We start from the raw sequence: 20,507 nt of genomic DNA on the forward strand, positions 1-20,507 counted from the left end.
ATAGTAGCAATAGTAGTAGTAGCAGTAGTAGTAGTGGTAGCAGAAGTAGCAGTAGCAGTAATAATAGTAGTAACGGTAGTAGTAGCAGTAGTAGTAGTAGTGGTAGCAGTAGCAGTAATAATAGTAGTAACAGTAGTAGTAGTAGCGGTAGCAGTGGCAGTAATAAAAGTAGTAGCAGTAGTAGTAGTCGCAGTAGTAGCAGTAGCAGTAATAATAGTTGTAACAGTAGTAGCAGTAGCAGTAATAACAGTAGTTGCAGTAATAGTAGTAGCAGTAGCAGTGATAGTAGTAGTAGGAGTTTTAGCATTAGTAGTAGCAGTAGTAGCAGTAGCAGTAATAATAGTAGTAGCCGTAGTAGTAGCAGTAGCTGTGGCAGTAATAATAGTAGTCGCAGTAGTAGCAGTAGCAGTAATAATAGTTGTAGCAGTAGTAGCAGTAATAGTAGTAGTAGCAGCAGTAGTAGTAGCAGTAGTAGTGGCAGTAATAATAGTGCTAGTAGCTGTAGCAGTAATAATAGTAGTAGCAGTAGTAGCAGTAGCAGTAATAATAATAGTAGTAGTAGTAGCAGTAGCAGTAATAGTAGTAGTAGGAGTTTTAGCATTAGTAGCAGCAGTAGCAGTAATACAAGTAGTAGTATCAACAATAGTATTAGCAGTAGTATTAGTAACACTAGCAGTAATAATAGTAGTAGCAGTAGAAGTTGTAGCAGTAGCACTAATAATAGTAGTAGTAGTAATATTAGTAGTAGGAGTTTTAACAGTAGAAGTTGCAGAAGTAGTAGTAGTAGTAGCAGTACTTATAGTAGTAGCAGTAGTAGTAGTCGCAGTAGTAGCAGTAGCAGTAATAATAGTTGTAGGGGTTTTAGCAGTAGTAGTAGCAGTAATATTAGTAGTAGCAGTAGCAGTAATAGTAGTAGTAGGAATGTTAGCATTAGTAGTAGCAGGAGCAGTAGCAATAATATTAGTAGAAGCTGTAGTAGTACCAGTAGCAGTGGTAGCAGTAATATTAGTAGTAGAAGTAGAAGTAGTAGTAGTAGTAGTAGTAGGAGGAGGAGGAGGAGTTTTAGCAGGAGTAGTAGTTGTAGCCATAGCAGTAATAATAGTAGTAGCAGTAGTAGTAGTAGCAGTAGCAATAGCAGTAATCTTCTTCTTCTTCTTCTTTCGGCTGCTCCCTTGGATGCTCGGCGGATCATCTGCCTCCATCTTGCCCTATCCATTGCCTCCTCTACATTCACACCAACAATCTCCATGTCCACCTTCACTACATCCATAAACCTTCTCTGAGGTCTACCTCTTCTCCTTCTACCCGGCAGCTCCATCTCCAACATTCTTTGACCAATATATCCACTATTCCTCCTCAACACATGTCCAAACCATGCAATAGCAGCAATAATAGTAGCAATAGTAGTGGTAGCAGTAGTAGCAGTAGCAGTAATAATAGTAGTAACGGTAGTAGTAGCAATAGTAGTAGTAGTGATAGCAGTAGCAGTAATAATAGTAGTAACGGTAGTAGTAGTAGCGGTAGCAGTGGCAGTAATAAAAGTAGTAGCAGTAGTAGTAGTCGCAGTAGTAGCAGTAGCAGTAATAATAGTTGTAACAGTAGTAGCAGTACCAGTAATAACAGTAGTTGCAGTAATAGTAGTAGCAGTAGCAGTGATCGTAGTAGTAGGAGTTTTAGCATTAGTAGTAGCAGTAGTAGCAGTAGCAGTAATAATAGTAGTAGCAGTAGCAGTAGTAGCAGTAATAGTAGTAGTAGCAGCAGTAGTAGTAGCAGTAGCAGTGGCAGTAATAATAGTGGTAGTAACTGTAGCAGTAATAATAGTAGTAGCAGTAGTAGCAGTAGCAGTAATAATAATAGTAGTAGTAGTAGTAGCAGTAGCAGTAATAGTAGTAGTAGGGGTTTTAGCATTATTATTAGTAGTAGCAGTAATAAAATTAGTAGTATCAACAATAGTATTAGCAGTAGTATTAGTAACACTAGCAGTAATAATAGTAGTAGCAGTAGAAGTTGTAGCAGTAGCACTAATAATAGTAGTAGTAGTAATAGTAGTAGTAGGAGTTTTAGCAGTAGAAGTTGTAGAAGTAGTAGTAGCAGTAGCAGTACTTATAGTAGTAGCAGTAGTAGTAGTCGCAGTAGTAGCAGTAGCAGTAATAGTAGTAGTAGTAGTAGTAGCAGTAGCAGTAATAGTAGTAGTAGGAGTTTTAACATTAGTAGTAGTAGTAGTAGCAGTAGCAGTAATAAAAGTAGTAGCAGCAACAATAGTATTAGCAGTAGTATTAGTAGCAGTAGCACTAATAATAGTAGTAGTAGTAATAGTAGTAGTAGGAGTTTTAGCAGTAGAAGTTGCAGAAGTAGTAGTAGCAGTAGCAGTAATTATAGTAGTAGCAGTAGTAGTAGTCGAAGTAGTAGCAGTAGCAGTAATAATAGTTGTAGCAGTAGTAGTAGTAGCAGTAACAGTAGTAGTAGCAGCAGTAGTAGTAGCAGTAGCAGTGGCAGTAATTATAGTAGTAGTAGCAGTAATAGTAGTAGCAGTAGTAGCAGTAGCATAATAATAGTAGTAGCAGTAGTAGTAGTAGCAGAAGCCGTGGCAGTAATAATAGTAGTAGCAGTAGTATTAGTCGCAGTAGTAGCAATAGAGGTAATAATAGTTGTAGCAGTAGCAGTAGTAGCAGTAATAGTAGTAGCAGCAGTAGTAGTAGCAGTAGCAGTGGCACTAATAGTAGTGGTAGGAGCCATAGCAGTAGCAGTAATAATAGTAGTAGCAGCAATAATAGTAGTAGCAGTAGTAGCAGTAGTAGTACTAATAGTAGTAGTAGTAGTAGCAGTAGCAGTAATAGTAGTAGTAGGAGTTTTAGCATTAGTAGTAGCAGTAATAAAAGTAATAGCAACAACAATAGTATTAGCAGTAGTATTAGTAGCAGTAGCAGTAATAATAGTAGTAGCAGTAGAAGTAGTAGCAGTAGCACTAATAATAGTAGTAGTAGTAATAGTAGTAGTAGGGGTTTTAGCAGTAGAAGTTGCAGAAGTAGTAGTAGCAGTAGCATTAATTATAGTAGTAGCAGTAGTAGTAGTCACAATAGTAGCAGTAGCAGTAATAATAGTTGTAGCAGTAGTAGTAGTAGCAGTAGCAGTAACAGTAGTAGTAGCAGCAGTAGTAGTAGCAGTAGCAGTGGCAGTAATAATAGTAGTAGTACTAGCAGTAGTAGCAGTAGAAGTAATAGTAGTAGTAGGAGTTTTAGCATTAGTAGTAGCAGTAGCATTAATAATAGTAGTAGCAGCAGCAATAGTAGTAGCAGTAGCAGTAGCAGTAATAATAGTAGCAGTAGTAGTAGGAGTTTTAGCAGTAGTACTTGCAGTAGTAGCAGTAGTAGTAGTAGTAGCAGTAGCACTAATAGTAGTAGTAGTAATAGTAGTAGTAGGATTTGTAGCAGTGGTAGTAGCAGTATTAGTATTAGTAGCAGCAGTAGCAGTAATAATAGTAGTAGCAGTAGTAGTAGTAGCAGTAGCAATAGTAGTAGCAGCAGTAGTAGTAGCAGTAGCAGTGGCAGTAATAATAGTAGCAGTAGTAGCAGTAGAAGTAATAGTAGTAGTAGGAGTTTTAGCATTAGTAGTAGCAGTAGTAGCAGTAGCATTAATAATAGTAGTAGCAGCAGCAATAGTAGTAGCAGTAGTAGTAGTAGCAGTAGCAGTAGCAGTAATAATAGTAGCAGTAGTAGGAGGAGTTTTAGCAGTAATACTTGCAGTAGTAGCAGTAGTAATAGTAGTAACAGTAGCACTAATAATAGTAGTAGTAGTAATAGTAGTAGTAGGATTTTTAGCGGTGGTAGTAGCAGTATTAGTATTAGTAGTAGCAGTAGCAGTAATAATAGTAGTAGCAGTAGTAGTAGTAGCAGTAGCAATAGTAGTAGTAGCAGTAGCTGTATTAGTAGTAGTAGTGGCAGTAATAATAGTAGCAGCAGTATTAGTAACAGTAGCAGCAATAATAGTTGTAGCAGTAGTATTAGTAGCAGTAGTAGTAGTAGTAGCAGTAATAGTAGTAGTAGTAGCAGTGATAATGGCAGTAGCAATAGTAGCAGTAATAGTGGTAGTAACAGTTTTAGCAGTAGTAGTAGCAGTAATAGTGGTAGTAGCAGTTTTAGCAGTAGTAGTAGCAGTAATAGTGGTAGTAGCAGTTTTAGCAGTAGTAGTAGCAGTAATAGTGGTAGTAGCAGTTTTAGCAGTAGTAGTAGCAGTAATAGCAGTAGTAGTAGTAATATAGCATTTTTACATGTTGCACTATGTTTTCTATTTTTTGTGTTCCAACTTCAGTCTCAGAAAACAAGATATCATGATGCACATTATGTGTCTTCTCACTGACATGTCTCATTTATAAGCGTGGTTTTTAGGGTAGCACAATTCGTTCTTTTGAGGCGTCTCTCAAAGAACTCTTTGAGGTGCCTTTATTTTTAAGAGTATGATTTATTTCCAATAAAATTTCTTTTTTTAGCTTTATTTATGTGTTGATAGAGTATGTCAATTACAAGGAAATGTATAGAAGAAGACTGAAATGTTACCAGCATGCATTGGAATAGAAGCTGTGAGACCCCTGAAGTCTTCTATACACTTTGACACAACTCAGCAGGTCGGACAGACATAAGAAAAACAGTTTGTGGGCAGTTTGTTATGCATGGTCTGGATGACCATGTTGCAAAGTTTCCACCTGTGGGGAGTAAAAACATTAAATTGACTTGTTTCATTTTGTGAAGATCCATAGTAAATATAAGACTTTGCAGCTTGTGTTGTGTTACCTGTTTCATTAAAATGAATTTTATTCAAGTCAGCAGTGGATTTGTAGGGATCTTTCATTTGCATTCCTTGATATTCTTTGTTCTTTTCCACCATGCAAGTCCATGAGTGGTCTTTAGCGCACCCTGTACAGGTCATGAGACACTAATTGTGTAAGGTGATGCTGTAATATTAGAGGATGACGAAGGGCCCAGTTGTGGGGTTAATTATTATTTTTAGGGGAGCAGGGGCAGAGAATTGGGAGGTTCCTGCTTGGCACTGCAGAGAGGAATGTGCTGATAGCGGGGCAGCGCTGACACCCCACCCCAGTTCGCAGCTGCTGCTGCATTCCAGCGGGCCATCGAGCCGTCACAGGACGCCTTCTGCTTTCAGCTTTCACCCAGTTCACCAGCAATTGCCTTGCTTAACCTTAAACCCTCTGCTTTAATGTAGGCAGTGGGGAGAAAACACCCAGTGTCATCAATTGAGTTATATTTAACTTAACTTGTGGCCTTAATGCATTAATTGGTTGCCACTTCAGGCCCATAAATAGTTTCATCAGACTTACGCAAAAAAATCTTGCATGCTGCCAACAGTGATGACACCTGTATTTGTTACAGATGACATCATCCATCCATCCATCCATTATCTTCCGCTTCTCTGGGGTTCGGGTCGCGGGGGCAGCATGCTCAGCAATGAGGCCCAGACCTCCCTTTCCCCAGCCACTTCTACTAACTCTCCAAGGGGGATTCCAAGGCGCTCCCAGACCAGCTGGGCGATATAGCCAGCATGTCCTGGGTCTTCCCTGGGGTCTCCTCCCAGGTGGACTTGCCTGTGACGCCCGAGGGAGGCGTCCAAGAGGCATCCTAACCAGAAGCCCGAACCACCTTAGCTGGCTCCTCTCGACATGAAGAAGCAGTTGCTGTACTCCGAGTCCCTCCCGGATGACCGAACTTCTCACCCTATCTCTAAGGGAGAGTCCAGACACCCTGCGGAGGAAACTAATTTTGGCCGCTTGTATTCGCGATCTTATTCTTTCGGTCATTACCCAAAGCTCATGACCATAGGTGAGGGTGGGAATGTAGATCGACCGGTAAATCGAGAGCCTTGCCTTATGGCTCAGCTCTTTCTTTACCACAACAGACCGGTAAAGAGCCCGCATCACTCCTGACCCAGCACCAATCCACCTGTCAATCTCCCGCTCCCTTGTACCATCACTCATGAACAAGACCCCGAGATGCTTGAACTCCACTTGAGGCAAGAGCCTATCCCCGACCCAGAGAGGGCTGTACGCCCTTTTCTGCCTGAGAACCATGGTCTCGGATTTAGAGGTACTGATTCTCATACTGGCCACTTCACACTCTGCAAACCGATCCAGCGAAAGCTGAAGTTTGCGGCCTGACGTCCCCAATAGGACCACATCATCTGCAAACAGCAGCAATGTGACCCTGAGGTCACCAAACCGGACACCCTCCATCCCCTGACTGCGCCTAGAAATTCTATCCATAAAAATTATGAATAGAATCAGAGACAAAGGGCAGCCCTGACAGAGTCCAACTCTCACTGGGAACGAGTCTGACTTACTGCCGGCTATGCGAACCAAACTCCAGCTTTGTTTGTACAGGTCCTGAATGGCTCGTAGCAAAGAGCCATGTACCCTGTACTCCCGAAGCACCTCCCACAGAATACCCCGGGGAACACAGTCGAATGCCTTCTCCAGATCCACAAAGCACATGTGGACTGGTTGGGCAAACTCCCATGAACCCTCCAGAATCCTGGAGAGGGTGAAGAGTTGGTCCAGTGTTCCACGACCAGGACGGAACCCGCACTGCTCCTCCTGGATCCGAGGTTTGACTATAAGCCGGACTCTCTTCTCCAGTACCCCTGCATAGACCTTACCAGGAAGGCTGAGGAGTGTGATTTCCCTGTAGTTGGAACACACCCTCCAGTTCCCTTTTTTTAAAAAGAGGTACCACCACCCCAGTCTGCAATGTTGAAAAGGCGTGTCAGCCAAGTCAGCCCCACAACATCCAGAGCCTTGAGGAACTCAGGGCAGATCTCATCCACCCCTGGAGCCCTGCCGCCAAGGAGCTTCTTAACTACCTTAGCGACTTCGGCCTCAGTAATGGACAATCCTATTCCCATGTCCCCAGACTCTGCCTCCTCACTGGAGAATGTGTCGATGGGATTGAGAAGGTCCTCAAAGTATTCCTTCCACCACCCAATGACGTCTTCAGTCGAAGTCAGCAGCACACCATCTCTACTATATACAGTGCTAGTGGCACACTGCTTTCCCCTTCTGAGTCGCCAGACGGTTTGCCAGAATCTTTTCTGAGCCAACTTATAGTCACTTTCCAAGGCCTCACCAAACTCCTCCCACACACAGGTTTTTGCCTTGGCAACAACTGATGCTGCAGATCGCTTGGCCTGTCGATACCTGCCAGCTGCCTCTGGTGTCCCACAGGCCAACCGGTAGGACTCCTTCTTCAGCTTGACGGCATCTCTCACCTGGGGTGTCCACCATTACCACCCCGACAGGCACCAACTACCTTACGGCCACAGCTACAGTCAGACGCTTCAACAATGGCCCATTCTGAGTCAATGTCCCCCACCTCTCCCAATATCTGGTCAAAGTTCTGATGGAAGTGTGAGTTGAAGATCAATCTGACAGGTTCTTCTGCCAGATGTTCCCAGCAAACCCTCACTATACGTTTGGGCTTGCCTGGTTTGACTGGCATCTTCCCCCACCACCTGATCCAACTCACCACCAGGTGGTGATCAGTTGACAGCTCAGCTCCTCCCTTAACCAGAGGGTCCAAAACACATGGCCGCAAGTCCGATGACACGACTACAAAGTCAATCATTGAAATGCGGCCTAGGGTGTCCTGGTGCCAAGTGCATACAGGCACCGAGTCGAGGGGCTATGAGAAAGCCCACACCTGCCCACCATCTCTCGCCATGGGCAACTCCAGAAAAGAATAAAGTCCAGCCCCTCTCAAGGAGATTGGACCCAGAGTCCAAGCTGTGTGTTGAGGTGAGCCTGACTATATCTACCCGATATCTCTCAACCTCGCACACCAACTCAGGCTCCTTCCCCGCCAGTGAGGTAATGTTCCAAGTTCCATAACCCAGTTTCAGCAAACGAGTATCAGAACGCCAAGGCCCACGCCTTTGGACACTGCCCCATCCACAAAGCACCGAACCCCTACTACTGCCCCTCCCATTGGTGGTGGGTCGATGGGAGGGGGAACTCATGTAACTCCTTCGGGCTGGGCCTGGCCGGGCACCATGAGTAAATGCCCAGCCACGAGACGCTCGCCAGGCCTGGCTCCAGGGTGGGGCCCCGGTAACCCTGTTCCGGGCAGGGTACACAAGTCCTGTTTTTGTCTTTTCATAGGGGTTATTATGGATCACACTTTGTCTGACCTGTCACCTAGGACCAATTTACCATGGGAGACCCTACCAGGAGCTTTTGCTCCAGACAACATAGCTCCTAGGATCATTCAAGCACACAAACCCCTCCACCACGATAAGGTGGTGATCCATGGAGAGGCAGATGACATCATTTCTAAGTTACTTTAACAGTACATCTCTATTTGAGAGATGTCTACTTGGTGAGGAGTTTACATGTTTTGTACCAGCCTGAATAAACAGATCTGTTCTCAAGTTTGTCTGTCATCATAGGTCAGATCACTGAGGGAAGATGAGACAGAAACATTTCTTGTTGTAATATGGATCTTTCTCTGTCTTCAAGCCCAGTTCAGGATGAATGTCGTATTCCAGCTGTTTGGTTCACGCCACGTTCTGCTGACTGGACCTACCCCTCTGCCCAACCTGGCTGGGTCACTTCACAGGTTCTTATGACCAAAACCATGTGTGTGTGGCATAGAATCCTATCAGTAGTAAGGACGTGTGCCCCACCTCCTGAGGGGCATTGTATCAGTCAGCTATTGGCTGATGTGCTACACTCCTCTGTCTGCTTGGCGGCCTATCACACGGGCACACAGACACAGTGAACAGGAAGCAAATGTGACTGTTATGTTTGCCAAAGTGTAGTGCCAGGAGTCAGGCAAGTCCACCGCCTTCACCTGGTGATAAACAGTAATAAAGACGTTCTATAGAACTGGGCAGGATTAAGCTGGTGTTTAGTCAGTAAACATACAGGACTGTCATAATCAGCCTTGAACTTCAGAAAGACAGGACAAGTGTTTACAACTGGTGTATTCTCTTATTTCAGCCTGTGTCGGCAGTGACAACAGACACCAAGGTGACATCAGAGACCATGAACAGCAGCTTCAACTTTAGAATTACAGCTTAGTTATAATCCTTCAATTGCAAAACCTGTAAATTGTTATATTATTGTTCTAACATGTGCTATAATAATAGTAATAGTTGCATATTGTGAAGATTATTAAAGAGCCCATTTAATGGAAAACCAGTTTTCTTTGCTTTGAGACCGTAAGTAAACATTGCTAAAGTTTCAGCATGTAATGTTCACTCACCATTACATACAGAAAAAATAACCCAGAACGAATCATTTAAAAATTAATCATTCATTTAATAAGTAATAATTAAAAATTAAACAATGGGCTCCACCCATTCATGCTGAAGTTATAAGGAGTGTTTCAACTCAAACTGCTTTTGAATAAGGTTCAACTCAGGGCATCCACTAAAAACAGAGCACATTTACAGACATCTTCTTAAAGGCACAGTAACCAAAACAGCATGTTCAGTTCTAAGCAAGATGTGAAATTTCAAACACAAATTCAGGGGAAGGTCATTATTTATTCTACTCCACAACTGGCGAGATTCTGTGCCAAATATTCTATAACTCACTACAAATCACTGGTCTGTCTCAGCAGGCAGCTGTAACCACTTGGTTCTTTGTAGCCTAGCAACTGCAACTGTGCTCGGAATATCCCTGAAAACCTTTACAGCATACTACAGCATTTTTATAAATATTAAAAATTGGTAGAAAGAGTGAGTTGTTGTTTATTTCTCAAATCAAAGACACGAGAGGAGATGTGTAAGATCTCAGTTAATGTGAGGATTGCCAAACCAGAAACGAACATTACCAAAAGACGAATTGTTAAGCCAAACATTTCAGCTCCACTGAAGTTAGCATCATGAGACCGCCTAAATACCAAGTATTTCACACACTGGTTCTAATGTATAAAGAGAAGCTGGAAAAATGAAATGAATTAAATTAATAAACTGAATTATGGCTGTCTTTGGTACATAAAGCTGCACAAACATTATAAGTGAGCCTTGGGGGAAAAAACAATATCTATTAAAACATGTTGAAAATTTTAATTGAATCCAATGCAAAAGTTAGAAACCACTAAAAGTGTTCAGTGAAGAGTATTTTTATGCAATATTTTATTTTTACACAATAAACTATTTTATTGCCAGAAAAAAATCCAGGTAATCAAAATAGGCCACCTTCTGCGTCTTGCAGTTTAACCCTCCTCAGAGTTCATCTTCTATGTGTCCATATCTCTTCAGGTGAGAGTTCAAGGAAAAATTGCACGTTGTCTCATATTCCAGTTTCATCACACTTGTAGACCTGTGACACAGCAGTTTAAAACTGATGTAGTACGATTATTTGTACGATCTAGTGTGATTATTTTAACACAAAGCAAATATTTTCATAAATAAAGCCAACAGAGAACACAGTAACAATCCATTAATACTCATGCTTGTTTTCTGTTATGGCAGTAAAATTAAAGTGACAATACATTAATTCTGAATTTAGCAAATTTTAAAAATTCCACCCACAGTTCAGCATGAGAAGTATGATGATACAGCACATTCAGGACACTTCACCATTCCACACTTCATGTTGACAGTTAAGCAAGTGAAATATTGGCAAGGCCAAAGCACTGATATGGTTATCTTTCTACTTGGAGCAATTTTGTCTGTTGTAGAGAAATTTGCTTCTGTCAGTCATTAACTTCTTGCTTTAATGTCCAGTTTTCCACCCACTTATTATTTGTACATTGCTTATGTTACTCAGTGCCAGAAATGAATGTTTTATATATATGCTTGATGCCAAATCAAACAGTGATGTACCATTCCAGGGTCACAGCAGTAGAGCAGTATTGGTTCGTGTCACTGTCCAAAGTTTGCTGTACTTTAATCAGTGAGTAGACAAGATCTTTTAATGCATTGCATTTTACAACCAGTTGTCCACTACCAAAATATGTCCCATAAAAGGGTCACGGAGGCTGGCAAGAATATATCATCTGACACATGGCCAAACACTCGCATTACTCCCATAACAATATAATCAAAGTTAAAGCTACTCCTTCAGAATTCAGCTCTCGTTTAGCAATGGATTTAACCATTCATATTACAGGTTACGTATGTTTTCCTAGAAAATAAAGATGAGAACACAACTGGGATGCATATTAACTTAAACCTATTGTGAAAAGTTGTACATCACACACCAAGTTGAAATCATGACCAATGTTTGACTGAATCTGCTACTAATCTCCTGCAAAATTCTCCTCTTTATCCAGTAAGGATGGCGCTGAAAATTGGAACCTTATCGTTATGCCAGGTGGAATTGCAACAGAAAGTTGATAAAATGTCCAGTCTTTATTTATGTCACTTTATTTGTGCCTGCTGCAATCCATAGTGTGATATGTATGATCACGTTCTCCATGTTTTGAATTATGCAACACTGGTAAGGTCAAAAGCTTCAGTTTCCTGCTGATACATTGTGCCCCTCATGCTGTTGTGCCACGTGTCCTAACATAGTACATGCCCTCTCCAGTGTTGCCATGAACGTGCACTGTGTGCACTTGTATGCAAAAGTTTAGGAAACCCTGACCAAATGACAAGCTTTTTTGATCTTCTAAGTCAAAATAAGTTGGCATATTCTCTACAGGGAATACATTTCTGCCCATTTTAATGCACAATTACTGTTTATTTGCTGAATTTGAAATAATGAAAGAAAAATAAAGAACTATATGTGTCATGTGCAAAAGAAAAATTTGTAGAAAAATTTCAGATTTAAATTTGCTTTCTGTACATGATGTTTTATCTTATTTTCATTTAGGAAATCAACAAAAGGTGTCATTTAAAGCTTTTGCATATATCTGTATTTAACTCCATGTTTCAGTGATGTGTACAGAAATTATAAGTAAGCTTTTTTGTCACTCAAAGCAGTTTACAGTGCTCTTCTGTATTTCACAACCAAGAACTTTCTGCCAGACACACATGCCCAACTCAGTTCTCCAATGAAATGAACAAAACGCTGTAAGGGTCCACTCCACCCCCTGTGGTTGTTGACACCTGACATCATATCTTATAACCAGTTCTATTACTGCTGAAAGTTATTAATGAAGTTACTATCAGGTTCAAGTACAAAAACCCTCAATCCATATGTAAGTAAGTAATAAGTATTTATTCATAAAACACATTTTAACCCAAAATGCTGTATGAGGAGAACATATTTTGTTATAACAATAACAATACAACATCTAATGTATAACAAAACAAAAATAAAGTAATATGATCCAGGTATTTTCAATGTGTAGGGTGTCTTGCACTTTCTTCATTATAAATAACATGAGACCAGAATGACACACTGAACTTCTGGCCAAGTCTCCCTATACTATGTCCACATACCCTGCCTTTCAACCCTGCACTACTGGAGTCAGAGTGCAAGGGGTTAACACTAGTGCTTCTGCAACTTTGAATCCCCTCCCTCCAACAACTCCCCCTGGAATGGTCAGCCCCACTGGTTCACATGACGCACATGTATATGTGTGCATATGTGTGTGTGTGTGTGTGTGTGTGTGTGTGTGTGTTAGAGTGTGAGTTTCTCCGGGCCATATATAGGAGCATGTTTGGTTACAGAGCTGTTGATAATCAGTGATCAGACTGCAAATCTGTCTCTCTCTCTCTTTGTCTCTCCTTCCCTTCAAGTCCTACTGTGTGCCTGTGAGGAATATAAAGAACATAGAACTCTTGGCTCTCTTTCAGCTGCAGTTGGAAGCCCGCTGTAGACTATTTTTTTAGTAGTGAATTTCTGAGTTGCCTTGCAAATATGGAAGGAAGGAATGACTTTGATGATGATGGCTTCTTCATGTTCACGTCAGAGTCAGTGGGAGAAGGCCATCCGGGTGAGTCTTTGTATTCACTTCTATTTTGCTTGAGCTTCTAATGTACTTGCTGTACACATAAAGCCTATATAATCTTTTTTATTCTATACAGTGCTTATAAAACCTTGTGTCATGACTTTATGTGGCCATTTGAAGAATTTTGTAAACAATCATTCTGCAAATTCAGGATGTTCTTAACCTGTGTAGTGCCATACATGCTGATCCTACAGCAAGCTGCTGACACAGCACTCTGTTTGCCTCAACAAGTGCTTATTGAGAGGTTTGAGTCTGCTTTGATCCCCCTTGCATGGCAGACATGTGGTTAAATCTGTGGCAGATATTTGGGGGATGAAGTACTTAAGCTGTACACCCACCAACTTTTGATGAAGCTTTGTAATTAAATTGCACTGAACCACGTCATGCAGAAGATTGAGGTAGCATATGGCTGGTTTGGGAAGCAGACTGACGCAGGTGGCTCATGCTTAAAATGAACGTGCATTCAGCTGGTATTTCATTCAGTGAGTACTACTGCTTTGCTCATAAGTGCTCAGTGTTATATTACATTGCACTACAGGAAGAGTATCTGAGAGTCTTATTGAGCTGCTAAAAATACTTCAGCGTTTTCTCATGATGCACAAATAGCACGTTCTCCATAACTGTGAATATAATATGCATAAATCCAGAAAGCTAGAGCTCTTGAGTCTGCCACACAGAACCAAGCCTGGCACCGACTCTTTGTTACATGCTTACTGAGAAAAAATTTTAATGCCTTTTTTTGCACTCTTGTGTGAGAATCTGCCAGACTTTACATTTCTTATCTGCTGATGGCTCATGCTGCAAGGCCAGCACACTTCAAGCAGGGGGCAACTTGATTGATGCTTACTGATACTAAACAGGGATATTTTCACCTTTTCACCAAAATGACTAAGATCCACTGTGCTTGTTAGAATTAGAATTTTTTTTTTCATTATTAGACTTCTAATATGTAACTCTTTGCTTTCTCACTCAACCTTTGACACTAAATCAATAAGGGTTATGTGGTGGGGAAAATGCATAATCTATACAATAATCCACACATCTTTTCTTGGTTCAACTTCAGCTGTGCAGCATAGCCATCTGATTTTACCGAACTGACATGCAGGCCTTCGAGGTCAAAGAGGCTTGTTATTGATGGTGATGTTTCTGATGTAACTCACATAAGTTGTTGCCTCAGGGCAGAGTGGGATGGAGTGCAGCTGAAAGCAGAGGGTATTGTCCTGCAATCCCGCTCGCCTGTGGCATCTCTTTACTGGGACACTTTTGTTTAGCAAAAACAACAATTCACAACCCTATAGCATGAAACACTCAGGAATTTAACTGGGGCATAAAATGTAGTAAAAATAATACACTTTTCTTTGCTTTAATATTTTAATCCATATTTCGATCATTCTGTCATGATTGTTTACAGTTATTACAGGTTACATTGTTTTGTTTTATCCCTTTTAATGACCAGATTCAAAGCCAGATTTCTATTCCTCAATCTACTTGCACTGTTTGCTGAATTCACAATAAAATGTTTAACAAGATTCTGGATAAGTGTCACATATCAGTTTAATTTCATTCATTTAATTTGATTCCATTTAATTATTCTTTTCCTACTTTCTGCAGATAAGATTTGCGACCAAATCAGTGATGCTGTGCTTGATGCACATTTGAAGCAGGACCCCGATGCCAAGGTGGCCTGTGGTAAGTCTTCAGTGCTCTAATGTAATAATCCTTTTACAGATACTAATTTTCATCATAATCAGCTGGTTCTTCATTTAATATTTGTCTTTAATCTGAAAACAATGTTGAAAAAATGGAAAGGGACTAATGCAGAGTTCATTTTAAGCAGTTTAGTCAACAATCAACATATACATACATTCTGAAACTTTCTTTCGTCATCTTGGTGGTTTATTACATCTGTTTACAATATGTTACACAGTGACTTGTACCCTCGCCTAGTTTTAGATAAAGTTGCCAATAATTAGACTGCTAACATTGAAGACTGGCACTAGTCTTGGAAGGTTAGGTGCTACGTTTATTTCTACTTTGCTTAAATTCACAGAAATAGACACTGCTCAGTTTCTATATGTATGTACTGCTGATTTCATTGATTGTCATCAACAACAGAGACTGTTTGTAAGACCGGTATGGTGCTTCTGTGTGGTGAGATCACATCTCGGGCTAATGTGGACTACCAGAAAGTTGTGAGGGACACCATCAAACACATTGGCTATGATAACTCTGATAAAGGTAGAAACACACTGGCAAAATTATTTATAGAAATATTGCTTTTTTTAGAGTGTTTGTCTTTTTATTTTCATCTCATACCCACTTTTGCTGACAGGTTTCGACTACAAGACCTGCAATGTGTTGGTGGCTCTGGAGCAGCAATCTCCTGATATTGCTCAGGGAGTCCATGTTGACAGGCATGAGGAGGACATTGGAGCTGGAGACCAGGTAATAACTCAACAGAGAAGACAAAAGTAAGAGTGATCAAACAAAAAATGTGAATTAATTATAACTGTAATGGAAGAATAATGCTACACCTTCCTCTTTGGCAGGGTTTGATGTTTGGTTACGCCACTGATGAGACAGAAGAGTGCATGCCCCTAACCATTGTCCTTGCCCACAAACTGAATGCCAAGATGGCTGAACTCCGTTGTGATGGCACCATTCCTTGGCTTCGTCCAGACTCAAAAACACAGGTTAGACAAAATGAGATAACAGGTGTTTCCGCAGTGGAACATCACTCAAATCCAAAATGTTCAGGCTTCCATGTCCTGACTGAAGCTGACTATGTGTTTCAACATCTTATCAGTTGTAATGCTCTTCATACCAGGCTGTTGGCCAACAGCCGCATTCCCAACAAGATGACAAATTGGTGGCAGCATTTTTTTATGCCAGAGGATAAAAACGACCCTCAGAGTGATGTCTTGGGGCCACTGTCCCCACAGCTGATTGAGTGTTGCTGTCCACTTGTCAGTTTCAGCCTTTAGAACATACAAGCAACCCAAGCTGGCATCATCTCTGGAAGCTGAAACCTTCTTGCTATTTTGGAGTTCTTGACATTTTCATACTGGTGACTCAGGAATATTCAAAGGGTTTAACATTTGCAGTATATGGCCTGCAAGTGGCTGACCTAGTGAGATAATGTCCTTGTAGATTTTGGTGCAGATTCTGTAGGTACTACTATCTTTGCTAAACTCTAGGAACTCTATCTTAATTGGAATGGTGATTCTGCAAGCACCCTCTTCTGCTTCTCCATACCTGCAGGTCACTGTGCACTACAAGCAGGAGAATGGAGCTGTGATCCCACTGCGAGTGCACACTGTGGTCATCTCAGTCCAACATGATGATCTCATCTCGCTGGAAGAGCAGAAGAGGATCCTGAAAGAGAAGGTCATCCAGGCTGTGGTGCCAGCCAAGTATCTTGACGATAAGACCATATACCATATTCAGCCCAGTGGCCGCTTTGTCATTGGAGGACCACAGGTGAGCTTCTCCTTTGATTTTTAGGGATTTAAGCATACTATTGAGAGAATTCTTTAATAGCCCTTCAAGATTTAGCTTCATCAGCAGGCTCATAGTGAAAGCATCTACTCTGTCTCTCAGGGAGATGCTGGAGTTACTGGAAGGAAGATCATTGTGGATACATATGGTGGATGGGGTGCTCATGGTGGTGGGGCTTTCTCTGGAAAGGACTACACCAAAGTGGACCGCTCTGCTGCTTATGCTGCCCGCTGGGTGGCAAAGTCTTTGGTGAAGGCCAAGTTGTGCAAGAGAGTGCTGGTGCAGGTGAGAAGACTCTGAAAACTCATGAGACTGTAATAAAAAAACATGATGAAGCCATGTTGATAATTGCAAATAAGGGGAATAGATGGCTTTGAGCTTGCTAGAGGTCATGATCTACATTTAGCATTTGAATGAAATGCAGTATTTTATTCTCTTGTTGTTTAGGTATCTTATGCTATTGGAGTGGCCCACCCACTGTCTATCTCACTCTTCACCTATGGCTCTTCTGAGAAAACAGAGAAAGAACTGCTTCAGATTGTCAACAAGAACTTTGACCTCCGGCCTGGCGTCATTGTTAGGTAAACATGCATGTTGTTGTTTTTTTAACTCAGATGCAGGAGAAAAATAGTTATCAGAACGTTTTGGCCTAAAAATCAATGTTAAACAATATCAGTCCAGACTTTAAGGTTAAGTTCTTGCAACATGCTTTACAAAATGCTCATATTTATAACACAGCTTTTAGCATTGCTGGAGAAAGTGTTACTGTGCATTCAGTGAACTTGTCCCAAGTACAGAAAGCAAAAAAAAGGTTTATCAGATGTTCATATATGTCAGTGATTCATGTTTTATTATATACAGGAAATCATAAAGATACACAGATAATATAGGAGGTTACTGTTAATGATTATTCTGAACATATTAAAGGGTTCAAAAGAAATGGAGTAGAAAACAAAGTTTCAAAAACCGGAACTACCTAGGTGACAGTACAGATACTTTGGAGTAATGCCACAGTAGAACCACTTTTGGTTCCCTAAAAAAATTTCAATGGATGGTTCTTTAAATAACTATTTTAAATGAGGTTGTGCAAGTGTGACTAAACTTTTAAACGTTTTTAAAAACTCCCACAAAATGTAAAAGTTCTATATCAATTAAACATTTCTCCTAGAACCGTACATCCAATCCAAGAACCACTGAACAGCTTTTATGTTTAAGAATCTACTTAATGGACAAAATATACTACATTTTTTTCCACCACTGTAAACAAAATTGCAAGTTTGCTTTGCGTAGAGAAATGGAATAAAAAACAAAAATATTGTGATAAATTATTTCTGTTCACAGGGATCTGAAGCTGAAGAGGCCGATTTACCAGAGCACTGCCTGCTATGGCCACTTTGGCCGCTCTGAATTTTCCTGGGAGGAGCCGAAGAGGCTGAAGTATTAAAGCTGTGCAAGCCAGCAGAAATGCTTCCACAAGACAACTGGAAAAACTCAGAATAACAGAGAACAGTAACACTTGCCCCTGCTACATAACACCGACATAACCATGCCATTAACATGTCAGGACAGGTATTATCTGCTGTTATGAGTTGTCTTGACAGTATATGTCCAGCAATATAACAGGTCATGTAGTGTTGTAGTCAAGACTATTAGAGGCGAGACCGAGACCAGGAGTAGAGACCAAGACCAAGACTGAGACCACACCCAGACCAGATTAAGGTTCTTTTTTTCAGAATGTAATATAGATAGATAGATATAGTGTTCATAATACATTATATCTTAGTCCAACTTTGCATTGAAACTTTTGAAAGAAAATGATGGTTAAGGTTGTTCTCTGTCCATTCTTCTAAAACTAATTCAGAATCACAACACAAAGTCAACTGAATATGAACTAAAATACATACATCTGTTTTTATTATTTAATGAAAATATAGTAATAACAACATTCCAATCTGTTCTCAGGGGATATTTGAGTTTTGGACCCAAAGGACATCAATAAACAAAGAATACCAAGTTAAGCCATCATGAAAAGATCGTTTAGATCCTCAACCAGCAGCAAACAGATTTTATGCAGGTTTTAAGTTTATACATGTAGAGCCAGGAGTCCAGCTTACCCCAAGACTGAAACAGGACTGAATCAAAATGATGTTAAGACTGAGACGAAACCAAGACCATCAATTTATGGTTCTGCAACACTTGTGTCTTGTTACCATTACTGTTAATTGTTATGAATAAATGTGTTCTGTCTAATGTGCTTGAGTTTATTACGTTTGATGTCAGTACGGCAAAAAAATTAGCACGTGACATAAGCTGTCATAACATCAAACATTATGGCATGTGTCATAATAATTAACAGTAATGGTAATGTCACTTTATATTACCGAACAAAATCTGTCATGACAACTCCTGACAGCATGGCATGTTTATGGCATGGTAACGTCAGTGTTATGTAGAAGGGCTCAAATCTCATCCAATCTCGCCCACTCCCATCCCTCTCTCTAAATCTTCATCTGAACATTTGGACATTATTACATTTATCTGAGGCCAGAGTGAAACACATCATCTAATACTAATGAAAATTCTCAGATGCTGTGTATGTAGAAACCTGTTTGTCATATGTTATTTTCCAATTGAACAAACAATCTTGTAGGATTTTTAGCTTTCTTTCACTGACTAGTAATGGCTGCCTTTGAAACAAACCCACCATGTGGGGTTGCATTCACCTTATGGGTGATACTTAGCAGGCAGTTCAGAGCTTCAAGCAGGCATTTCTTCAATATAGTCATATCTTAAGTCTTAAGTCTCCACTCTTGGTGCTACAGTCAGTTCCCACTTCTCAGCTGTCTCACCTGACAGTTACAAAGGTCAGTTTTTGAAATGAGAATTATGGTGATCTTCACAGTAACCTGTTACAAATGGCCACAAATCACAGTTCAATGAATTAGTGATCGTCTCTCCAGCTATTGTCTCTTTAATTCTACTACAGTTACTATCTAAACGTCTAGCTGCCTGCAGTGTTCTCTTTATTTATCAGCAGCACCCAAAAGAACTGCTTCTTTTGAATTTTATAGTTTGATAGTGTTTCTTTTTTGCATTAATTCTTTCTCTCTTTTTTTGTAAATTCAGATTGTAATATAATATATGAATCTATAGATCACTAAATACCATGCTTTGAAGAGTGGGCATGAACTGGTGGACCACTGTAAGCTTTGCATTAGAAAAGGCTGTTTCTAATGCTTAGACGTTGCAGGAAGCATACACCACAAGAAATTATCTGTGTGCCTTATTGCTTATAAAGTTTGCTTTTTATACTCTCTGTATGGCATTAATGTTATTATGAAAATAGTGTAGGGGAGGAACCTTCAGACTGAGCTCATGAGTGAATGATGCATATTTACATGTATAAATCCACTGTGGTGAAAGAACACATCGTTCATCAGAGGCCAGTGTGTGTATGTATGAGTGTATCATCATCATCATCATCATCATGTAGATGCTATGAGATGTTTGTCAGCCTCAGTGGGACTGTTGACCCTTTCTGTGGCCAAGCATTCTCCAGAAGGTGCTACTCCTTTAGTCATCCTTATTCTCATCACACAAGTTCTGTCTAAGAAATTTGTGTCTTATAAATCTGTTATCTGATCATGTAAATAATTGTGAATAATGAAACTATTGAAAAAAAAATTGTTGTTTGGTCTTACATTTGTTTAAAGCTTCCAGTATCTCTTCTCAAACTTGGAGAAAGTTCTCAAAAGAGTACAGACAGATCAAATGATTGTGGCTTGCTAATTTTAGATGAAAATCGCATTGGCTAAAGGACACTAGTGGACTATGATCAATCATAAGTGGTTATAATTAGAGATGCACAATCAGAATCGGACGAGTTCAGAATTGGCCAATCTATTACTTTCATTCTGGCTAATCTGTGTTGCAGTATTATAGCTTCAATAATACACATAATCTGAATAGGCACTCATGCTGTGTTTGAATGCTGCTGCTACACCTGCACCAAAAAAGTAAAATATATAAAAATATAAAAGTATAAGTATCTCCAAAATGGTAACTTTTCAGGAAAAGAAAATTTTTCTTTATTTTGAA

General features: G+C 40.3%; 1 protein-coding gene across 1 annotated transcript; it reads left to right on the top strand.

Moving 5' to 3' along the window:
• The first annotated feature begins 12,611 nt into the window (after positions 1–12,611).
• On the top strand, positions 12,612–20,093 carry mat1a (methionine adenosyltransferase I, alpha). The gene is made up of 9 exons (XM_017721469.2): positions 12,612–12,896; positions 14,523–14,600; positions 15,027–15,149; positions 15,244–15,356; positions 15,461–15,604; positions 16,173–16,391; positions 16,512–16,694; positions 16,857–16,990; positions 17,751–20,093. Exons 1-9 carry the CDS (start codon positions 12,821–12,823, stop codon positions 17,851–17,853), a joined length of 1,173 nt encoding a protein of 390 aa, XP_017576958.1. The 5' UTR covers positions 12,612–12,820; the 3' UTR covers positions 17,854–20,093.
• The last annotated feature ends 414 nt before the right edge of the window (positions 20,094–20,507 follow it).

The sequence above is a fragment of the Pygocentrus nattereri genome, chromosome 5 (assembly GCF_015220715.1).
Source record: "Pygocentrus nattereri isolate fPygNat1 chromosome 5, fPygNat1.pri, whole genome shotgun sequence".
Lineage (NCBI taxonomy): Eukaryota > Metazoa > Chordata > Actinopteri > Characiformes > Serrasalmidae > Pygocentrus > Pygocentrus nattereri.